Below are 19,149 nucleotides of genomic sequence, written 5' to 3'. Positions count from 1 at the left end.
ATATGAACTTCGCACTGTCTCATGCGAGTCGTTAAAAAAATAAATATCTATATTATTTTTAACGTTGGTACTGCCGCTTTTTCATAGTACTACTTTTTCCCCCAAAGTTTCACCACAGATGAAAGAGTAAATTACACTCTCTATACAATACATGGTGCTAATATGAAATATGTGCAAAGACTAAAAAAGCACAAATTCCACTTCAACAACTTTCTTACTCCGTGCAAACTTAAGTAAAACAGGCCATACAAGCAAAATGATCTAATAACACGGCGCTCACCAATAACAATATATCTTGTCAGCTTGCTCCCGCCGCAGGTCCCAAACCCGTGCTGTCAATGGTAATTGCTACTCTCTACGTACTAAAATATAATTATATAAAACTGGATGGAATATTTACTAACACTATGAATATAGATAAACTGCTTTTCTAGATTAGTAGTAATAGAAAATGTTCCATCAAATTTTAGGTTTTTATGTTTTGGGACGGAGATAGTAATTTGCAAGGAAAAAACCCTTAACTTGTAAATTTTAAAATCAAGGCCTCTGTATTTTCCATTTTTTTTATTGGCGTTCTCCAAGCTAGCTATTCACGACCTCACTCTTAATCCAATCAATTTGGTGCTGCACTGAGAAAAGTCGGGTGGGTGAGGGTGATCGAAGAGAAGCTCGGGAAGTATCAATTTTCATTTTTCAGCCCGCCACGTAGATTCAAACGTGCATATTACTACAAGTTAGAGCTGGTTTGATTTTAAGCTAAAACCTATCATACCAAAATATTCACATTTTTAATAGTAACTTTGATAATGTTTGGTTTGCTACCAATACTAGTTAATCACAATTCACACAAATGTTACCAAAATATTGGTATTGGTGAAAACTTATCGACAATTTGGTATTACCAATATTTTGATATGGTTGTAAACCAAAAAGCTCTTAACTTGTGTGACCCATGTTAGATCATTCTACTTGTGTGACTCATTTCAAAACATTTTAATGTTTTAGTTTGTACAGATTAAGTAAGGCTGTGTTTAGATCTAAAGTTTAGATCCAAATTTCAGTACTTTTCCATTACATCAATCTGTCATACACACAACTTTTCAGTCACATCATCTTCAATTTCAACCAAAATCCAAACTTTGCGCTGAACTAAACACAGCCTAAGTCGCATCGCAACAACTGTTTTGGGAGCTGTTATACCTATTTCAACTTATTAACTCTATAAGTTTGTGCATCATGATCTCTTACCTCCACAATGTATAGATTGTTTTTCTTTTCTTTTCTTAAAACAGAGACTATTGCCGGAGATGTTTTTATCCATAGAGGTAGTATTTTCTCCTATTATATTTAATAAAAAAACACAATCTTATGCTGATTCCTATAAAAAAAATGTTTGTGCACCGCGGATGAAAGAAATTTCATAATAAACAGAGGGAAGAACAATCATTAATTAGGTAGCCAATGAGGCAGAGTGTGGGGTCGGCGTGGTACTGTGGTTGATGGCCGGCGTGGGCCAGCTTGTCATTGATTGGAGGCCAAACTGTTGGCATGCATACATTACTACTTCTTTTGTCCGAAAATAAACTAATCTCATACTAAAATGAATATATATGTGACACATTTTAGTACGACGCTGATTTAGTTTTGAGACAGATAGGGAAAAAAATAAACTAATCTCATACTAAAATGAATATATATGTGACATATTTTAGTACGACGCTGATTTAGTTTGGGGACAGATAGAGTACATTGATAGTGTTGGAATTAATGAATGGGCCTTAGCCCACTCGAAGATTAATTCTTTGGAAAATCACAAAAGCCCACCTCATGGGATGGCATGCATGTGGAGTTTAGTACCACCTTGCTTATTCTAGGAGAGGGGGACCTCCTTAAAAGGGAGGATGCCCTCCTAGCCACTTGAAGCATGTGTGGTGGAGAGAAGAGGGGAAACACAGGCGGCGCGCGTGCACGACGTACGCGTCGAATGGTCCGAAAAATTGGCTCCTCACCCTTGCGCAGATGCAGCCTCCTTTTGCAGTTTTGTTTTGCTGCAAATTCGGATTCGTTTTGTTTTGGAAACGTTCCGAAAAATCCGGTGCGTGCAAACGGCGTGGAGTCCGGATAAGTTACGCGCGACTTATCCGGTTCGGTTACGCGCAGTAGAGATCGTGCGGGCGCCCTGATCAAGCGACCCTTCTCTATATAAACCGACCCGCCGTCTTCACGCAATATATGCGAAAATCAATTTAGGGTTTGCCTACTACTCTGTACTGCGCCGTCGCTCGTAGACTACTCCATCCCGCTCGCCGGCGTGCACCAGCGATCGGGAGAGCAGGTCTCCGGAACCTCTACCTTTGACGTCCTGTACCGGGAGAAGGCGGCAATAAGGTTTTTGGGAAGCGCTTCGCGCGACTGCTCCCTGTTCGTTCGCGACGGCGCGCCTTCCTCTTCGCTCGCGTGTTTCGTGCCTTCGTAGACACCTGCGGCAAACGGCGTGGAGTCCGGATAAGTTACGCGCGACTTATCCGGTTCGGTTACGCGCAGTAGAGATCGTGCGGGCGCCCTGATCAAGCGACCCTTCTCTATATAAACCGACCCGCCGTCTTCACGCAATATATGCGAAAATCAATTTAGGGTTTGCCTACTACTCTGTACTGCGCCGTCGCTCGTAGACTACTCCATCCCGCTCGCCGGCGTGCACCAGCGATCGGGAGAGCAGGTCTCCGGAACCTCTACCTTTGACGTCCTGTACCGGGAGAAGGCGGCAATAAGGTTTTTGGGAAGCGCTTCGCGCGACTGCTCCCTGTTCGTTCGCGACGGCGCGCCTTCCTCTTCGCTCGCGTGTTTCGTGCCTTCGTAGACACCTGCGAAAAGTTTCGACCAAGCAGCCGGTCTTTTCGTCACCTCGGTACGTGTTCAATATGTTGCGCATATTTGATCTGTTCATGTTATTCTGCGTAGTTTACATGTGTAGATCTAATGATGCGTTCATGCTAGTTTTCATCTGTAATGTCATGATTTATTTATGGAATAAATTAAATCATTATATGCCCATAATCTCAACAGATAGTGAATAGTTGAAAGTTTGGAACATTAGTCAGCTCGATTTTTTTCTTTTCATTTTTTCTCCTTTCGATGATTCTACCCATATGTATGCGGAGATCCTATCCGTTCCTGTTCTAAGTTACTACAACTCTTAACTTTATATACTCGCTCCGGTTCTTAGCTACCACAACTCTTAATCGTCCGTCTTATTTAAAAAGTGTATAAATTTTTTTTAAAAAAATAGTCATATATAAAGTACTATTCATGTTTTATCATCTAATAATAATAAAAATATTAATAAAAAAATTTAAATAAGATAAATGGTCAAACGTTTAACATGAATAGTGCAAAACTGCACATATTTTTGGACGGAAGAAGTACTCCTTTTGGTTCCATAATTCTTAATGTTTTGAACAGTGTTAAGGTCAAACCTTGATAACATTGACCATTGATAACTTTAAAAATATTTAGTTTAAAGACATGAGAACAAATAGAAGTATATAGATTGTCTTATGAAGTACTATAATAAAAGTAAAAAAAATATATTATATTTAGAGACTATGCCATCATTCAAAACGTTAAAAATTGGATGGAGTACCGTAATTAAAGCTAGAACGGGGATTTTATGTTTTTGAACTGCTTCCGGCTCCCTCCGTCCCAAAATAAGTACAGTTTTGACGTTTGACCGTTCGTCTTATTTGAATTTTTTATGATTAGTATTTTTATTGCTATTAGATGATAATGCATGAATAGTACTTTATGTGTGACTAAATATTTTTAAATTTTTTACAAATTTTTTAAATAAGATAGATGGTCAAATGTTGGGCACGGATATCCACAGCTGTACTTATTTTAGGACGGAGGTATTACTTCTAATTCGTTTCTGAAGTTTCGATTTCGCTGGTGGGGCCAGCCCGGCCTCTGACAGCAACAGTCACTAGCCGGCACAGTTAATTAATTGGACCTGTTTTTTCTTTCTTATTGAGCCATCGTATCTCCTGTCACGTACGTAGCCCACAGATCGTACATACTACTACGTGAGCAAGCGTACAGCTCTGTGGCGTTCTTAGGGCACTGGTTATATATAAGCTCTCTACAAGAGATCTATGTCAGCATATTTTTCTATATAGAAGATATTAAATGAAGAGAGAGAGCAAAGTTATCTACTAGCTTAGGACATCCACAATGTGCTAAAAAGTAGGTAGTAAGAAGCCCTACTAGCTGGTTCACCATTGTGGGGCATGTAATAAAGTGGGCAATAGTATCATCTGGTTAGTAGCACTACTACCAGATAACAAGTAATAAACAAATATTAAAACTCTATTCTCTCTCATTCTTTCTCTCTACTTCACCCATCCACTCCTCTTAAATGTGGGACCCAGCTTACTACTTATACATTGTGAGATTCAAAATAACTACTGTCTAGTTTTGTGGGTCCCATCTTACTACCCACTTAGTAAATATACATTGAGGATGCCCTTAGAGATAGTCTATAGAGAAAAACGAGGCAATGCATGAGAGAGCTATAGATACCTATGTAGACATACTATTGATGTGGTTTACTATTAATCTAGTCTATTGCTGAGATATATATATTTTATAGAAAGCACCTTACTTTACCAATGCGGATGCTCTGAAAACCAAACAGGCTCCGCATGTGTAGCACTCCGTATATGCAAGCAGAACACATTTAATTGCAGAGACATAGATGTAGCTTGCAGCTTCTAAACCCAAAATTTAAATTATAAAATCACAAATTAATTGCAGAGGCATGGATGTAGCTTTCAGCTTCTAAACCACTCCCAAAATTCAAATTATAAAACTTAATTGTATTGATCTTTAAGTCGTTAAAACCAAAGATATATAAATTATGTTCATATATTATTTGTAGTTATCTCGTTTTTTTTTTTGCACGGCTTCTCCAGACATGTGCCGCCACACCGATTAGCGGAGACAGGCAGCCGCCGGGCAGCACTGAATCAGGCGAAGCAAGGCCGCCTGCAGCCATGGCTGCCCCGTCCTGGTCCCTCTCTCTCTCTCTCTCTCTCTCTCTCTCTCTCTCTCTCTCTCTCTCTCTCTCTCTCTCTCTCTTATCTTCCTGCAATCCGGCAAGACGCGCGCACCGTAGGCCCACATCGTCGTCGTATACGACCGCATGCCATGAACAATAATCCAGGGCTACTCCCTCCATCTCATAATATAGCAACTAGAATGTTCCGATTCGTACAGTGAATACGTCTCATCCAATTTTATTATATTCTGGGATGGATAGAGTAGCTATCAATATATTCGCCTCTCTCGTGCGTTTGCGTGCGGAAGATGATCGATCATACACCGCGCTCGTCGATAGGTACTAGTATGATATATCCGTGTATATGCATTGTACGCAACTACTATGAATCGTTCCATGATTCCATTCCATCTCTCCATCATAGGAGCTAGACTGCTGTACGCATACATGATAGGTGCGTGATGCATGATTGGCCAATTGGGCGATGCGGATGTATATATGTATTCATCTGCATACAAATTTGATCGCGTGATATATCGCCATTTAGACCGCGACCTGCGACGACGACGACAATGGGCTGGTCATGGGGATTTTTGCTGGAAGGCCCATATACAAAATATACAGTCCAAAGCCCAGTAGCTACCAATATGTGACGGAATAAGTTCACCTTGACTCCCTTAACTAGTGACCGAATCTGATTTGTATCCCTGAACCACAATACGGGATATCTCAACCCCCTCCCCAAGTCCCCAACTGTTAAAACCAGTGCAATTTTACTCCCTCGGTGGTTTTAGAGAGCGATTTCGCTGATGTGGTGCCTACGTTGTTGCTCCCGCCTACCGCTACTAGCCCGAAGAGAAAGAGAGAGAGAAAGAGATAAGGGAGAGAGATGTAGAAGGAAGAAGGGAAGAAGAGAGGATGACATGTTGGCCCCACAATAATTTTTTGTATGAATGACAAATGGGTTCCACACATATTTTTTTTGATTGTAATGCCACATAAGCACCACGTCAAACTCCACCTAGAAAGAAGAGCATGTCAATATCACGACGAAGGCGCCACGTCAGCAAAACCACTCTCTAAAACCGTTGAGGGTGTCAAATTGCACTAATTTTAATAGTTGAAGGGTCGAGATATCCGGTATCGTGGTTTAGGGATACGAATCAAATTCGATCACTTGTTAAGGTACCCAAAGTGAACTTATTCCATATGTGACTATGTTTGCCAACGCTGAGGCCCATGGGCCACTGGGGCAAGGCCCTTCGTCTAGCCTCCTTCTGCCTCCATGGCCTATGTGCCTTCTAGGTGGACGGCAAGGACGCTGTCTGTAAAATGGTCAGCCCGTTCCGCGCGACCGTTGATATACACCAACGGGCGGTGTGTCACATCATAAAACGGTGAGGAAGAGTCTCACATGCCAGCAAGACTGTGAGGAGGGATCATGGGAGCATGGGACATATGGAGAGGAAAGGTAATAATAATAGTTCTTCCTCCGTTTCAGTTATAAGACTTTTTAGCGTCGCCCATATTTATATATATGTTAATGAATTTAGACATATATGTGTGTCTAGATTCATTAACATTCATATAAATGTGGGGCAATGTTAGAAAGTCTTATAACTTGAAATGGAGATGGTACAAACAAAAAGAAAATCAGAAATGCGGCAGCGACTGTATTCTCAGCGCCTAAAACAACTAAATACAACTAAATATTACAATGCAGCAAATCAGAAATGCTATGCATACTCAGTGCAACCCTGCATGATCATTAGTAAAAGCAAACCACGAAAGGGCATGTAGCCTAGTGGTCTCAGTGACCTGAGTAGTACCCCAAGGTCCTGAGTTCAAATCTCCTATGGAGCGAATTTTAAATTGGGTTGTTTGCGGGGCTAAGTTCCCTATTTCAATGGCTGTATATATCCGGATATAGAGGCCGGGTAAAAGATACCCTTCTCTAAAAAATAATAATAAAATTAAAAAAAAATTAGTAAAAGCAAACCACAACTGCTATGTGCACCAAAGGTCCAGCTCACACTTTACTTCATCAGTTTTCAGTTCTGACCAAACTAAGCAACAAGTGCACCCTGCACCATACTAACAAAAGGCATTCCAGAATGTCAAATGCTAAGAATTGTTCATGAGGACAAACTACAATGGCAGCAAAATTGGCCGCAGCTAGATCAGTTTCTCTGTTCCTTTCTTTACAGCACAATCGGGCCAAAACATGCCAGGTACATCAAGGGTCGGCAGCCAACAAAGCTGCTTCTTCTTCTTCTTTTTTTAACAAAGCTTCTTCTTACTTCTCAGTTCACTGTCGCTGCAAAGAGGGAGGGGCTTGACTCACTTCCACAGAAGTCTCTGGTCTTGCAAAACTTCGTATGACTGCAGACAGTCTCTCCCAAGCAGCGAACGAACGATGGCAGGTTATTCTGATCCTCCTAATGCCTGTTGCTACCCTGACTAAGACCCTCAGAAGGTCAAGCTCATGTTCCTTTCCTCTGAAGTTGAGCATCTGCACTTCTCTTAGAGACCTCATCGAAATGTCCTTATTATCTCTCCAGTTCGGTGGCCGATCACAGCTGCAGTTCGGTGGACACACATCTTGATCCTGAAATTACAAGATCGGAACAAAATACGAGCTATTAATGAGATTCATATCCTAACACGTTGAGCAGATGTGAAAACTTCATTTTATATTGCAAAGCATGATTTCAGTGCTATAAATAAAAACTCTTAAACTTTCATGGATCTTTTTCATGGCAGATTGTATGATCTAAAGGACAACAGCAAAGAATAAATGATCAAAGTGGGATATAATGATAAGACAACTATATGAATTTGGTCACAAAAAAGCACTATTTATCTATTAACTCATATTAGGAGTTACTTTTGTGCCATCAATAGGGCATAATTGATAACTTCCTGCCTAAGCCGACGGATCATATGTGATTCCACTTGCTCAAGATTTATTACAAGCATATAAATTAGAGTTCAAAAACACAATCATTTTCATAGGAAATATAATTACCTTGTAACGATCTCCTCCGATTTTTAGGTTTGATATACCAGTACACATTGTCAGCATATACAACACACTAGCTCCATAAACATGCCCATGTGCTGAGAATTGTAGGTGCAAGAACCTAATGTCAGGGAGTCTGGTTATGCCTTCCATCAATGGATTAACGCCACCTAGGTGCTGTGAAATCATACAAAGTTAATTTACAAAGGCAACCTCACACAAAATGCAAAACTGACAGGAAAAGAATCAAATATGTACGACAAAGGGTTGTACTGTGAAGAATTAGTAATTTGGTCACAGACTAGTAAATATTTAAGTAATTTGCTTGAGGAGTAGTAAAGATTCAGTAATTTGCTTGCAGAATATCTAGCTTGAGCCAACATTTTCAGATTGGAAACCTTCCATATATGTCTGCTACTTTTGGGTCACCAGGAATAGAAATCAATAGTCTGAATTCAATGGTGCAAGTAAATTTAAATCATTAGATGCATCTGCATGATCATGTTCAACAACAGGATAATGCTGATTCTACTAAAAAAAGCAAGATAATGCTGAACTAACAGATAATGAGTGCTGATCTATATGGTAACAACTCAGAAACTGCATCAGTATATCCAGAATGAAAGCGTGACTTGCAATTATGCTAGCTTACCAAGACTCGTACTCCTATTAAGACAAAGACTAGACTGAATGCAAGTATGGGGCAATTGATCTTTTCTACAGAAATAAAGTATCAATTGAAAGAATCTTCTCCAAAGATCACATCTACAAAAAATAATTCTGAACTTCAGTTCAAGATTGTTCTGCTGGTCTGTGACTTAGTAGATTATTCTCCTGGCCTGTAACTTTCTTAACTAGTTGAGGACAATATTCAACATTCTGCTAGTGTGCGACAATTGATCTTTTCAACAGAAAGTATGATTAGGAAGAATCTTGTCCAAAGAACACATGCAAAAATTTCGACCTTCAGTTCAAGATTGTTCTTTCTGCAACAGAAAACATAGCCCAGTAAATACTACAGCAGAATCATTGAATCAAAGCATTCAGAATTGAGTTTACAACCCCCATGACCTGTGCACTTAATTATTCCAACTGATCTTCCATTAACAGTTTAAACTACTCTTGAACAATACACAGCTGATGACCATGCAATGATACAGAGAAAGAAGAAGCACTCACTGGTTCGATGAAAACCAACATCTCGAGACAACGAATGCGTGAAAATGTCTTGAGAAGCCTGTCACAGCTCGGATTGAATTTAGTATGCTGACGATGCCGTCCATAAGGATAAAATGGGGAGACGCTTAGCACATAGAGGCGCGGCATCTGGCTGAACTTGATCAATCTTGGACAGTACCAATCTAGCCACCTGAGCACCTGCAGCTCCTCTGCAACAATGCAGACGCCCGCCATTGCAACCAGCCATGTCGAAGAACAGAAGCAACAGGATACAGTCAAGAACTTGAGTCTCGGCACCACGGCATTGAGCCGAAGCAATCCCCGCACAGCGGACAGATTCATCCAGTTGAGATGCTTCAGCCTGAGCGTCAGGGAGGCCAAGACACGGGCACTGTAGATCTCTAGCCCTTCCAAGAACGGCATCACAGTATCGTCCAGGGTGAGTTCGCCATGGAACCGGACAAACGAAAGGCGCAGCTCCCTGAGCGCGGCGAAGACGCCCGACGGCGGCAGCGATAGGCCAAGAAACCCCAGGCGCAGCGCTATCTTGGTGGCTCTCGTGAAGCAGGGGAGCTCGAGCGCGCCTCTTTCTTCGATTGGATCGCTGAATACCTCGTCGAAGAGCATGTGGAACGGAACCGAGGCCCTGTTGCAGAAGGCGAGCTCTCCGGAGATGAGGGGCGCGGCGACGCGGATCCAGGAGGCGGTGGCGTCCGGCGTGGCGCTGCGGAGGCAGACGACGTAGAGCTTGTTGATGTTGGTGACCGCGTGCACGGCGTGGGCGGCGAGGGCGGCGCGCACGATGCTGGAGTCGTGGGGCTGGTAGTGATGCAAGAAGAGGCCGGACACCCATTTCCAGACGTGGCGCCAGCGGCGGGACAGCAAAGCTGGTCCTGGCGGCGGCGCGGGTGTCCAAGAGGCGGCGCAAAATGACGGCGAGGATGTCCTCGGGGAGATCGTTGAGGTGGCCGCGGCCCCGCCCGCGCCCGTTGCTGGTGGAGGCGACGAGCGCCGCTCCGTCGCCGTATCCGTCCCGGTCGCGGCCGCGGTCGCGGTCGAGGTCCATGGCCATGGGGGCGGGGGGCGAGGACGTCGAGTGCGCCGCGATCGCCGTCGATGTCCATGGGAGCGGGAACGGGGGCCGGGGCGGGGTCGGTGACGGCCTTGGCTCTACCTCCCTCTCCCTCTCCGTCGCCGTCGCCGTCGATCGGGACGAGAACCGCCATGGCCGTGGGTTGGGGGTGGTCTCTATGGATTTGTCAGTTCTCTTCTCGTGAGGACGACGAGTAGTTCTTGGCCTTATCCCAGCCGCTTATTGTGAAGCAACGGCAGGATGTGAGTGGATCATACGTGGGACCCACGCGCGTCACGTGTGGCCATCGCGGAAGAAAATTACACAGGACCTTGTCCCTCTACTTGACACCTGTCTTGCACGAATCTTTGACTCCCTTGTCCCTCCAAGTCCCCTTTGTGTTCTTCTAGGCGTCCGACCAGCAGCCATGGAGCTCGCGGCCGGCTGCCGCTGTCACCGGAATCGAGCGGCATCCACAGTGTGTCAGACTTACAAGGGTGCGTTTAGTTCATACCAAATTTGAAAGTTTAGTTAAAATTAGAACGGTGTGACAGAAAAATTAAAAGTTTATGTGTGTAGAAAAATTTTAATGTGATGGAAAAGTTGAAAGTTTGATAAAAAAAATTTAAAACTAAACTCGGCCTTAATTTTTTTGGAACGGCCGATCAAAATTGATTGGCCTTATATCGATAGATAGAAGAGGGTTAAATACAAATAGTCAAAGGCTAGGAAAGCAAGAAGAAGAGAAAATTACTGAACATACCTACATGCAAACAAGCTTGCACGTAGCTCTCCTAGCTCCTCATGTCAACATTCTTCCGATGTGTTTAACGCCAGCCATACTCCACCAACATAATTCCTCTTGGATGCAACTACTCATCTGGTGTACCGTCACCTCCTTTCCTCTGAAGATTCTTGCGTTCCACTCCTTCCAAATTTCCCAAGCGATGAGCAGGAAGAGAGTTCCGAATCCTTTATGTTTTGTTGCTCTCGGATCGCTTGTTCCTTGTGTCCACTAATACAGAAGGTTTCTACTATTATTCCATTTCACGATGATGTGCCCTTGGGGCAACCATGTGAGAACTCTAAACCAGATTTGCTTTGAGACCGGGCATTCGAACAATAAATGATCGAGGGCCGTTTATTCGGATTGTGAGACGCATTAAAATGCAATTTGCGCCCCGAATTGATTGACAGACAATTAAATTAATAAAAAGAAAACGGTTTCGAGATTCCGGAAGCATAACTGATAGAAATAATTTTTTGGCCATCCCCTGATCTGTAGCCGATCAGTCGTCCACACCCGGTTTTGAAGCACCAACCAGTGGAAGATATTGCATTTTGCCAGAGCCCATGCCTCCCAAGACAACTTTGTTGATGGCGAAAGCACCATTCCATTGAACTGAAATTGATATGCTGATTTTGCATTGTATTCCCCATTGGTTGTCCATCGCCAGATAATTGAGTCTTGTACCCCCTCTGTTAGCTGTGGGGGTGTCACGGGCTAGAATTTCTCAAACATGGAAGAATTCATCGAGGAGGGGGATAGTGAGGCTGTGGCGAATATTGTTGATCCATCTTCATTGTAGCAGGGCATCCTGGACGGTGCGGTTTTTCCTCTTGGAATGCCTACAGAGATTTGGCGCTTGACTTTTTAGACTTTCGCCTTTTGTCCATCACCAATTTGGACTTTCGTTGATGCCGCAAACAGATCCTTATCCAATTCATCACAAGGCGTTTCATTCCCTATCCAAGTTTTTATGGCGGCCTCCATTCAAACCATAGCCACCTTAGGCGAAGAGCTCTGATAATTTTTTTGATGTTCTCCTACTTCAGGTATTTTAGGATCGATGATCCACCAATGAAATGATCCCGTTTGTCATCGCCGCCGTCAAGCAGCAACAAACATGCTCAGGTGGACAGAATAAGACCGAACCGAAAAAACCGAGACCGAGAAATTCAGTTAGTAATTCGGTCTCAAAGACCGAAATTTATTCGGGTAATTCGGTTATTGGGCTCGGTTAACCGAATTAACCGAGAAAACCGAATTGTGGCCCAATAGGCACAGGAGGTCGAATAAGCCCAATACACCACTAAACCCTAGAGGCCACCAACTCCAACCCGCATGACGCATCCCCATCGCTCCGCCCTCCGATTCCGCATCCCCATCGCGCCGTCCTCCGCATCCCCTTCCATCTCGCGCCGCCTCCGCCTCCATCGCGCCGCGCTGCCGCCGCCGCCTCCGCCCTCCGCATCCCCATCCATCCCGTGCCACCGCCTTTGCCCTCCACCCTCCGCCTCCACATCGCCGGTGCCGTCTCCGCCCTCCGTGCCCACGCCGCCTCGCCGGTCGCGCCGGGCCGCCGGCCACCGGATCTATCCTCCGCCTCCACCACGACGCGTCGGCAACACCGTACTCCCACCAAGCACCGCCGCATCGGCATCGACGGCATGTGCCGCCTCCAGCCGGCCCCACCTCAGCTCCTCCAAATTCGGTCAGACCGAGACCGAGACCGAATTTATCGGTCCTGACTTTTTTTGGATGAAATTCGGTCCTAACTTTTCAAAAACCAAAATGACCGAAAAACCGAAGACCGAAGACCGAGACCGAAATTTTCGGTTAGACAGAACGCCCACCCCTACTCATAGTGGTAACAGGGAGACCTCCATAAATTATGACTTGTGTCATCGTCGTTCGGGCTCTTACAAGTTGGCTCATCTTGTCATCGTCCCTCAGTGTCAACGAGACCTTTCGGTAGCGGTTGATGATGGATCGTCGTTAGCCGCGGATAATATCAGGGCAAGGTTTCGGTGGTCACGCTACGTCCATCAGCGGTTCTTCGCACTTCCAATAGATATGAGGAAAGACTGGATATGGATGCAAATAGGGAAGAAGTGAAACTCAATGAGTTTCCATCAGTATGCCATATTAATCGTCAGGCTATTATCAGTTGTTGCTGTTAGATACGTAATCTCGTTCATTAGAGCACCCGCAATGGTAAAGTAAGGTGCTATCTATAAAACATGTACATCTCAGCAATAGACTAGATTAATAGTAAACCACCTCAATAGCATGTCTATATGGGTATCTATAGCTCTCTCATGCATTGCCTCGTTTTTCTCTATAGACTATCTCTAAGTTAGTAGATAGCTTTGCTCTCTCTCTTCATTTAATATCTTCCATGTAGGACAATATGCTGACATGGATATCTTATAGAGAGCCTATAGATAACCATTGTGGGTGCCCTTAGGGTGTCTGCTCTTAACATTTTAACATTGCATCTGTGTAAATCTTGTTTGAAATATGTGGCACCGCCATAATTTCTTCACTGTTAATTGTTCTATTCGGTCACAACTTTGGTATGCTTGAACCTCTTTATGATTAGCATGCGTGAAACTTGCTCATTTCCCACATTCCCTTCTGAATTAACAATATTATCGTGTCAGCCATTTCAAAATACGAATTCTGTTCTTAATGTTAAGTATATTATCATCCGTTTCTGAACCTTTCTGATTCTCTGAACTACCAGCTCTTTCTGAACCTCTTGAGCCTTCCACGTATTTACAGTCAATGGAAATAACATGTCAACATGATGTTACTTTTTGATGTGCTTAAACTTACATTCCAAATTTCTAATATGTTTTGTATTGCCATTCACAAATTCTAAAAGAATGTACATCTAAATACAATTTGGAAATCACCTGAAAAAAGTACCGTGTTACAGTTTCATCGTGTCAGGAAATACCATGGTTGGAACCATCGGCTAATATCAATTCCAAACATCCCATAATTTTGTGGTCGCCACAGACATTCCATGTATTTATTCTAATGCCAAGCTCCTCTTTCCTTTGTCTTTGTACTTAAGTCCCCATTCTTGTGGAAACAATCAAATTGCACTTTCTTATCCTTACTGATTAGGAAGAAATAGGCAGATATTGTGCGTTCGCGATTAATTCAACTTGCTTAAGAGAAGAGTCAGAAGCCAGAAGATGGAGATTCACCTGAGGAATATGCATCAGAAAGTCTCAGCAGAAAGTAGATAAACCATTGCCTTGAAAAAAAATCTAACAAAGTGCAAGAATTGGGGAAACACTGACCTTCCATTGAATGTTCAGAAAAATCGGCTGAAACATTTCTTCTCCCGTCAGGCATCAGCTATAAGTAATTTCGTCTAAATTTCCTATGCAACCCTCATGTGTTTCATGTATCTCAAAGCTGATCGCAGCATTGCTCTAGCTTTTCGATCAGGGGCACATCCTGATGTGATCATTTCTTCATAGATAACTGGAACCTGTAACATTATCAACAAACCACAACGTGCAACACCTTAGAACATGCTTGCTTTCTATGGAGCTTGCAGGCTTATACCTTTAAATCAGTCAGAAATTGCAGGTCTAGACAATCAAAGAAAACTATATGATTTATAACACTGTAGAACGAAGGAAGCTGTTTTGGTTATCAGAGTACAGTGAAAGCTATGATAGCAGACAAGTTTAATTTTATAGGTTCAGCAGATGTGCCTGAATGTAACTTAATAACTGCAACTGGAGAAGAGGTTCACAAATCACGAGTACGATACCTTTTCAAACTGCTCAACACGGATTAAAGCTTTCATTAGTGTAGTATATGTTATAACATCAGGCCTTAAACCCTGCAATCCAGAATACAGAATATATGACTTTTCATGAGATACAGATAAATTTCTAAGATAATGTGATCATCCAGAGGTAATACGATGTAAGACAAAACAGCAAAACAAAGAACAGCACAACTACTTACATTTTCCTTCATGAATTGCAACACAGAGAAGGCTTCAGCAATCCTTCTATCCTCACCAAAAGCATTGATCAAGGAGTTTAGAACTACTGTGCTAGCCTCTAGGCCATCTGCTCTCATGGCCTTGACAACATTTAACGCGTGGTCTGCTAAACCCTGGAGAAGTTCCATGCATGAATCATGAGGAGTTGAGAACCAATGTTTTAATTTAAATCTGCTAAGCTCACTTAATCTGGCAAAATTATGTTAACACTGCAACACTAATTTGTAAAACTCTTGCAACCAATAACGCAATCCCAAAAGAATAAGCTCAAATCCTATAGTATACTAACGCACAAGTCAATTAGTTCCCAAATCAGTAACTTACTATATAAAGTTAGATTATATAGGTTCAAATATTTCTTGATTGGGGTATTGCCTAGCATGAAGAAAATTTTAAAAAGACAGTGTAAAGCATGCTTCACTTTAACCTACCTATCAAGTCATCTAGGAAACTGCGCAGTAGAGAACTCACCCTTTGAGCGTATGCATTGACTAAGGCATGGTACATGGTAGGTGATGGTTTCAGGCCATCCGCTTTCATTGCCTCAATGCAATCAACTGCCTCCTTGAACCTGCCAGACCGACCATATACATCCACAAGTGTAGTGTATGTGATAATGTTTGGCACCAATCCCTGTTCCTTCATCTCTGCTAGCATTGCTTCTACCCCCTCCCATCGTTGCTCTTCACCAAGCAAGTTGATCATGATGTTATATGTGGTTGTGCCTAGCGGGCAGTTGCTTTCACGCATCTCATCAAACAGCTCTATGGCACGGTCATGCCGTCCTCCCTTACAGTGCGCATCAATAAGTGTGTTCCATGTGACAACATCCGGCTCAATCCCTTCTTCTCGCATCCGATCAAATGCATCCATGGCATGCCCAAGGCAGTTGTACTTCCCAAATGTATCTATCATAACATTGTAGAAATGGCGGTCAGGGCGAACCCCACTCGCATGCATCTCGCGGAGCACCGCAAATGCCTTTTGCCATTCCCCCCTATCACGGAAACCTGCAAGGATCCGGCTGAACACATATGAGCTTGGTTTGACTCCATCGGCCTCCATCTCCTTAAGAAGTATCCTTGCGCTCTCCCATCGCCCAGCCCTCGTATAGGCATCCACGAGTAGGCTGTACGTGGCCTCATCAGGCGCAACTCCGCATTGCGACATTTCGTCGAGCACTTGCTCGGCATTCTTGAGTGACCCAATCTTCACATACCCTTTCAGCAGCGCGTTGTAGGCACGCGTCCGTGGCTTGATCTCCCCGGCAAGGAAGAACTCGAGGAACAGAGCCTCAGCCTCGGCGACGCGCCTTGCGGACCCGAGGGAGGAGATGAGCGCGGTGACCGCGTTGGAGCGTGGCGTTAGCCCGATGGCCTGCGCGGAGGCGAGGAGCTCGAGCGCGGCGTCAGGCAGCCGGGCCCGCGCGAAGGCGGAGATGAGGTCGGAGAAGAGGGGCGCGTCGGGCTCGAGGCGGGACTCCCTGAGGTCGCCGAGGAGGCGGTCGAGGAGCGCGGCGTCGGGCGGGTCCCGGGTGTTGAGCAGCGACGCGAGGAGGTGGGAGTAGGAGGCGAGGTCCGGGAGGAAGCTGTGCTCGCGGAGGAGGCCGAGGAGGCGCAGCGCGACGGCGGGGCGCGACGCGGCGGCGGAGGCGGCGAGGAGGGAGTTGAGCAGCAGCGGCGACGGCGGGTCGGAGAGCGACGGCGGGAAGGAGAGCAGCAGCGAGTGCGGGAGCAGGCGGCCCGACACCGACAGCGAGTGGAGGAGCGACGACAGCAGCAGGTCGAGCGGGAAGCAGAGGCGGTGGCGGTGGAGGAACGGGAGCAGCGCGAAGGCGAGCGGCAGGGACGCGTCGGTGGCGGCGAGCTCCCGCAGCAGCGCGTGCCACTCCCGCGCGGGGACGGCCGCGTACGACGCCGCCAGCCTGCTCTCCGTCACGGGCAGCACGGAGGTCGGCGGCGGGGACGGCGAGGAGGAGGTGGTGGAGAGGTAGCTCAGGAGCGGGTCGAAGTCGTAGCGGGTCGCGGAGGGCGACGAGGAGGTGGAGCAGCCGGCGGGAGGGAGGCGGAGGCGGTGGCGGTGAGGGAGGAGGGTGGGGGGGAGGAGGGAGGAGGCGGGCATGGTGGAGGCGACGGACGGAGAGCGAGTGGTGGAGGCGGAGGCGCGGGAGGGCGTGGGGTTTATCTGGTTTTGAGATTTTTTTTTGTTGCGCTGCGCCCGCGCGGCGCGTCTAGGCTGGAACTGGCATGTGGACCTCACGCTGTCACGTACCGGTTTACACTGGACGGGGAGATTGCACGATTGAATTTTGTTGGAAAAAGGCCGGGGCCAGGCCGGTTTCCACGGCAGGCTGGCTAGGAAGGCGGAAGCCCAAGAGATGGGAGGGTCTTTTTTGACTATTTACTTTGCTTGCTTTGGATCGAAGTTAATCTATTGGTAATAACTAATAACTTAGGTTAGATTTGGCATCAATCTATAGCATTCTTCACTATAGTTTCTTCTTTTGGTTCTATGTTGGTAGCAACCCAAATATGACAAATACAAACTTACCCTCATAAAGTATTGGTAGTGCCAAAACTTATCTAGATTTTAACACTAACAAAGATTTGATAGGGTAACCATCCAAATACGTAGTAATCCCTTCGCTAAAAAAAGTTATGAGAATTCCTGTTAAATATATTATCCAAATTTCAGGTAGCAATATATTCAAATTATTTTACTAATAGGACTTTATATTATAGGATTATATTCCTACTAGGACTTAAAGTCTTTACCTATCAGGACTTCTAAATTTTCCCTTTTATATATATCCTATGTAAGTTGTATGGGAATGGTGTGACGCAATGACGGTCCATTGTATCCTTTGCGTTTGTATCCAAATCCTCAATAGTGATCATTACCAGTCAGCATCATGGTTTCTTTTCCCCGTAAGGGCTTTCCAGTAAAAAAATTTGTCTCTGTTGTGCATTTATTTTCCTAACAATTTCGTTCCATAGGTATATGATAAGAAATAGATATTTTGAGAACAATACATTCAAACTTTTGTGTACATGATATGTCCTCTTTTACGATAGTAGTATGTTGTTACATAGCCCCTATTTATTTTAGCATATCAAATGATGAGATCCTATTATATGGGAGCTTATTGTAACGATACGATGCAAGTGTAGTAATAAATTTGATACTTTTGGCTATTAGGTGAGTACCATACCTGATACATATATGGAGCCTAGAGCTAGGGATTAAGCCTATCAAAGCACTACCGCCACCTAGCCATGGAGGGGAGTGGCGACCGCCAACATACTCCATCTAGATAGGAGAGATGCGGGTTACGACAAATGGTGGTGAGGGCTTGCAGCGGTAGTGGTGGATATTGTCGAGGCCATTGACTCTACAAATCCACTTCCTCAACAACAAGACATAGCCACCCTCCAATGTTGATGACTGGTGGTTGGCGTTGGCTACCATTGCCGCCATCTTGGAGGTCCCTGCTCTTCTGGCGACGGGATAGATCCATAAAGGTGGGGAGGTATGGAGATTAGGTAGGAGATAATACATGTGACCGTGTGCCTCCGAGACGACAACTCCATTGCCTAAGAAGAGCAAGAGTACCATGTCCACACCAATCTATACCGTCTATAAAGTAAAAACCCTCTACATTCTAAAGCTTAACAAGTAAACATGCCACATCATCATCTACTAACAATTATTACATCTTAACATGCAAATATGTTAATCTATAATTTATTACCTTCAAGAGCTCAAGATGCAAGCATATCAAATCATCCTCATATTATTTTCACAGTATTTCAACATATATCTATCCAATCCTATGTTTCTTCTTCATTCAGTTTGATTTGGATCTATGCTTTTTTCGAAATAGAGGAACTTGAATTGAATAGTGTACTTGATTCAAGCATAACAATTACATCTATATTTTGTTACATTCCAAACCTTAACATGCAAGCATACTAAATTATCATTCCTTGAATCATTTTCA

At 44.3% G+C, this 19,149-nt stretch overlaps 2 protein-coding genes across 2 annotated transcripts; both read right to left on the bottom strand.

The window, feature by feature from the left end:
- Positions 1–7,068: 7,068 nt before the first annotated feature.
- Positions 7,069–10,541, bottom strand: LOC4343533 (uncharacterized). Its single transcript, XM_015789781.2, is given in 4 exon segments — positions 7,069–7,664; positions 8,085–8,255; positions 9,258–10,142; positions 10,144–10,541. Coding segments are annotated over 4 exon segments (1,542 nt in total). The 5' UTR covers positions 10,330–10,541; the 3' UTR covers positions 7,069–7,364.
- A 3,259-nt stretch (positions 10,542–13,800) lies between these two features.
- Positions 13,801–17,301, bottom strand: LOC4343532 (pentatricopeptide repeat-containing protein CRP1 homolog, chloroplastic-like). Its single transcript, NM_001422186.1, has 5 exons — positions 15,621–17,301; positions 15,110–15,262; positions 14,910–14,981; positions 14,428–14,621; positions 13,801–14,331 (listed from the first exon to the last, which is right to left on the bottom strand). Exons 1-4 carry the CDS (start codon positions 17,268–17,270, stop codon positions 14,511–14,513), a joined length of 1,986 nt encoding a protein of 661 aa, NP_001409115.1. The 5' UTR covers positions 17,271–17,301; the 3' UTR covers positions 13,801–14,331; positions 14,428–14,510.
- Positions 17,302–19,149: the final 1,848 nt, after the last annotated feature.

Source organism: Oryza sativa, chromosome 7, assembly GCF_034140825.1.
Source record: "Oryza sativa Japonica Group chromosome 7, ASM3414082v1".
Lineage (NCBI taxonomy): Eukaryota > Viridiplantae > Streptophyta > Magnoliopsida > Poales > Poaceae > Oryza > Oryza sativa.
The sequence above is the reverse complement of the archived record's forward strand: the minus strand, read 5'-3'. Positions and strand labels throughout refer to the sequence as shown.

Coding starts and splice junctions, on each gene's coding strand:
- LOC4343532 (NM_001422186.1), bottom strand. CDS start 17,270: ATGCCCGCCTCCTCCCTCCTCCCCCCCACCCTCCTCCCTCACCGCCAC. Junction 15,263..15,620: donor TCAATGCATACGCTCAAAGG/GTGAGTTCTCTA, acceptor GAACTTCTCCAG/GGTTTAGCAGACCACGCGTT. Junction 14,622..14,909: donor GTGTTGAGCAGTTTGAAAAG/GTATCGTACTCG, acceptor ATAATGTTACAG/GTTCCAGTTATCTATGAAGA.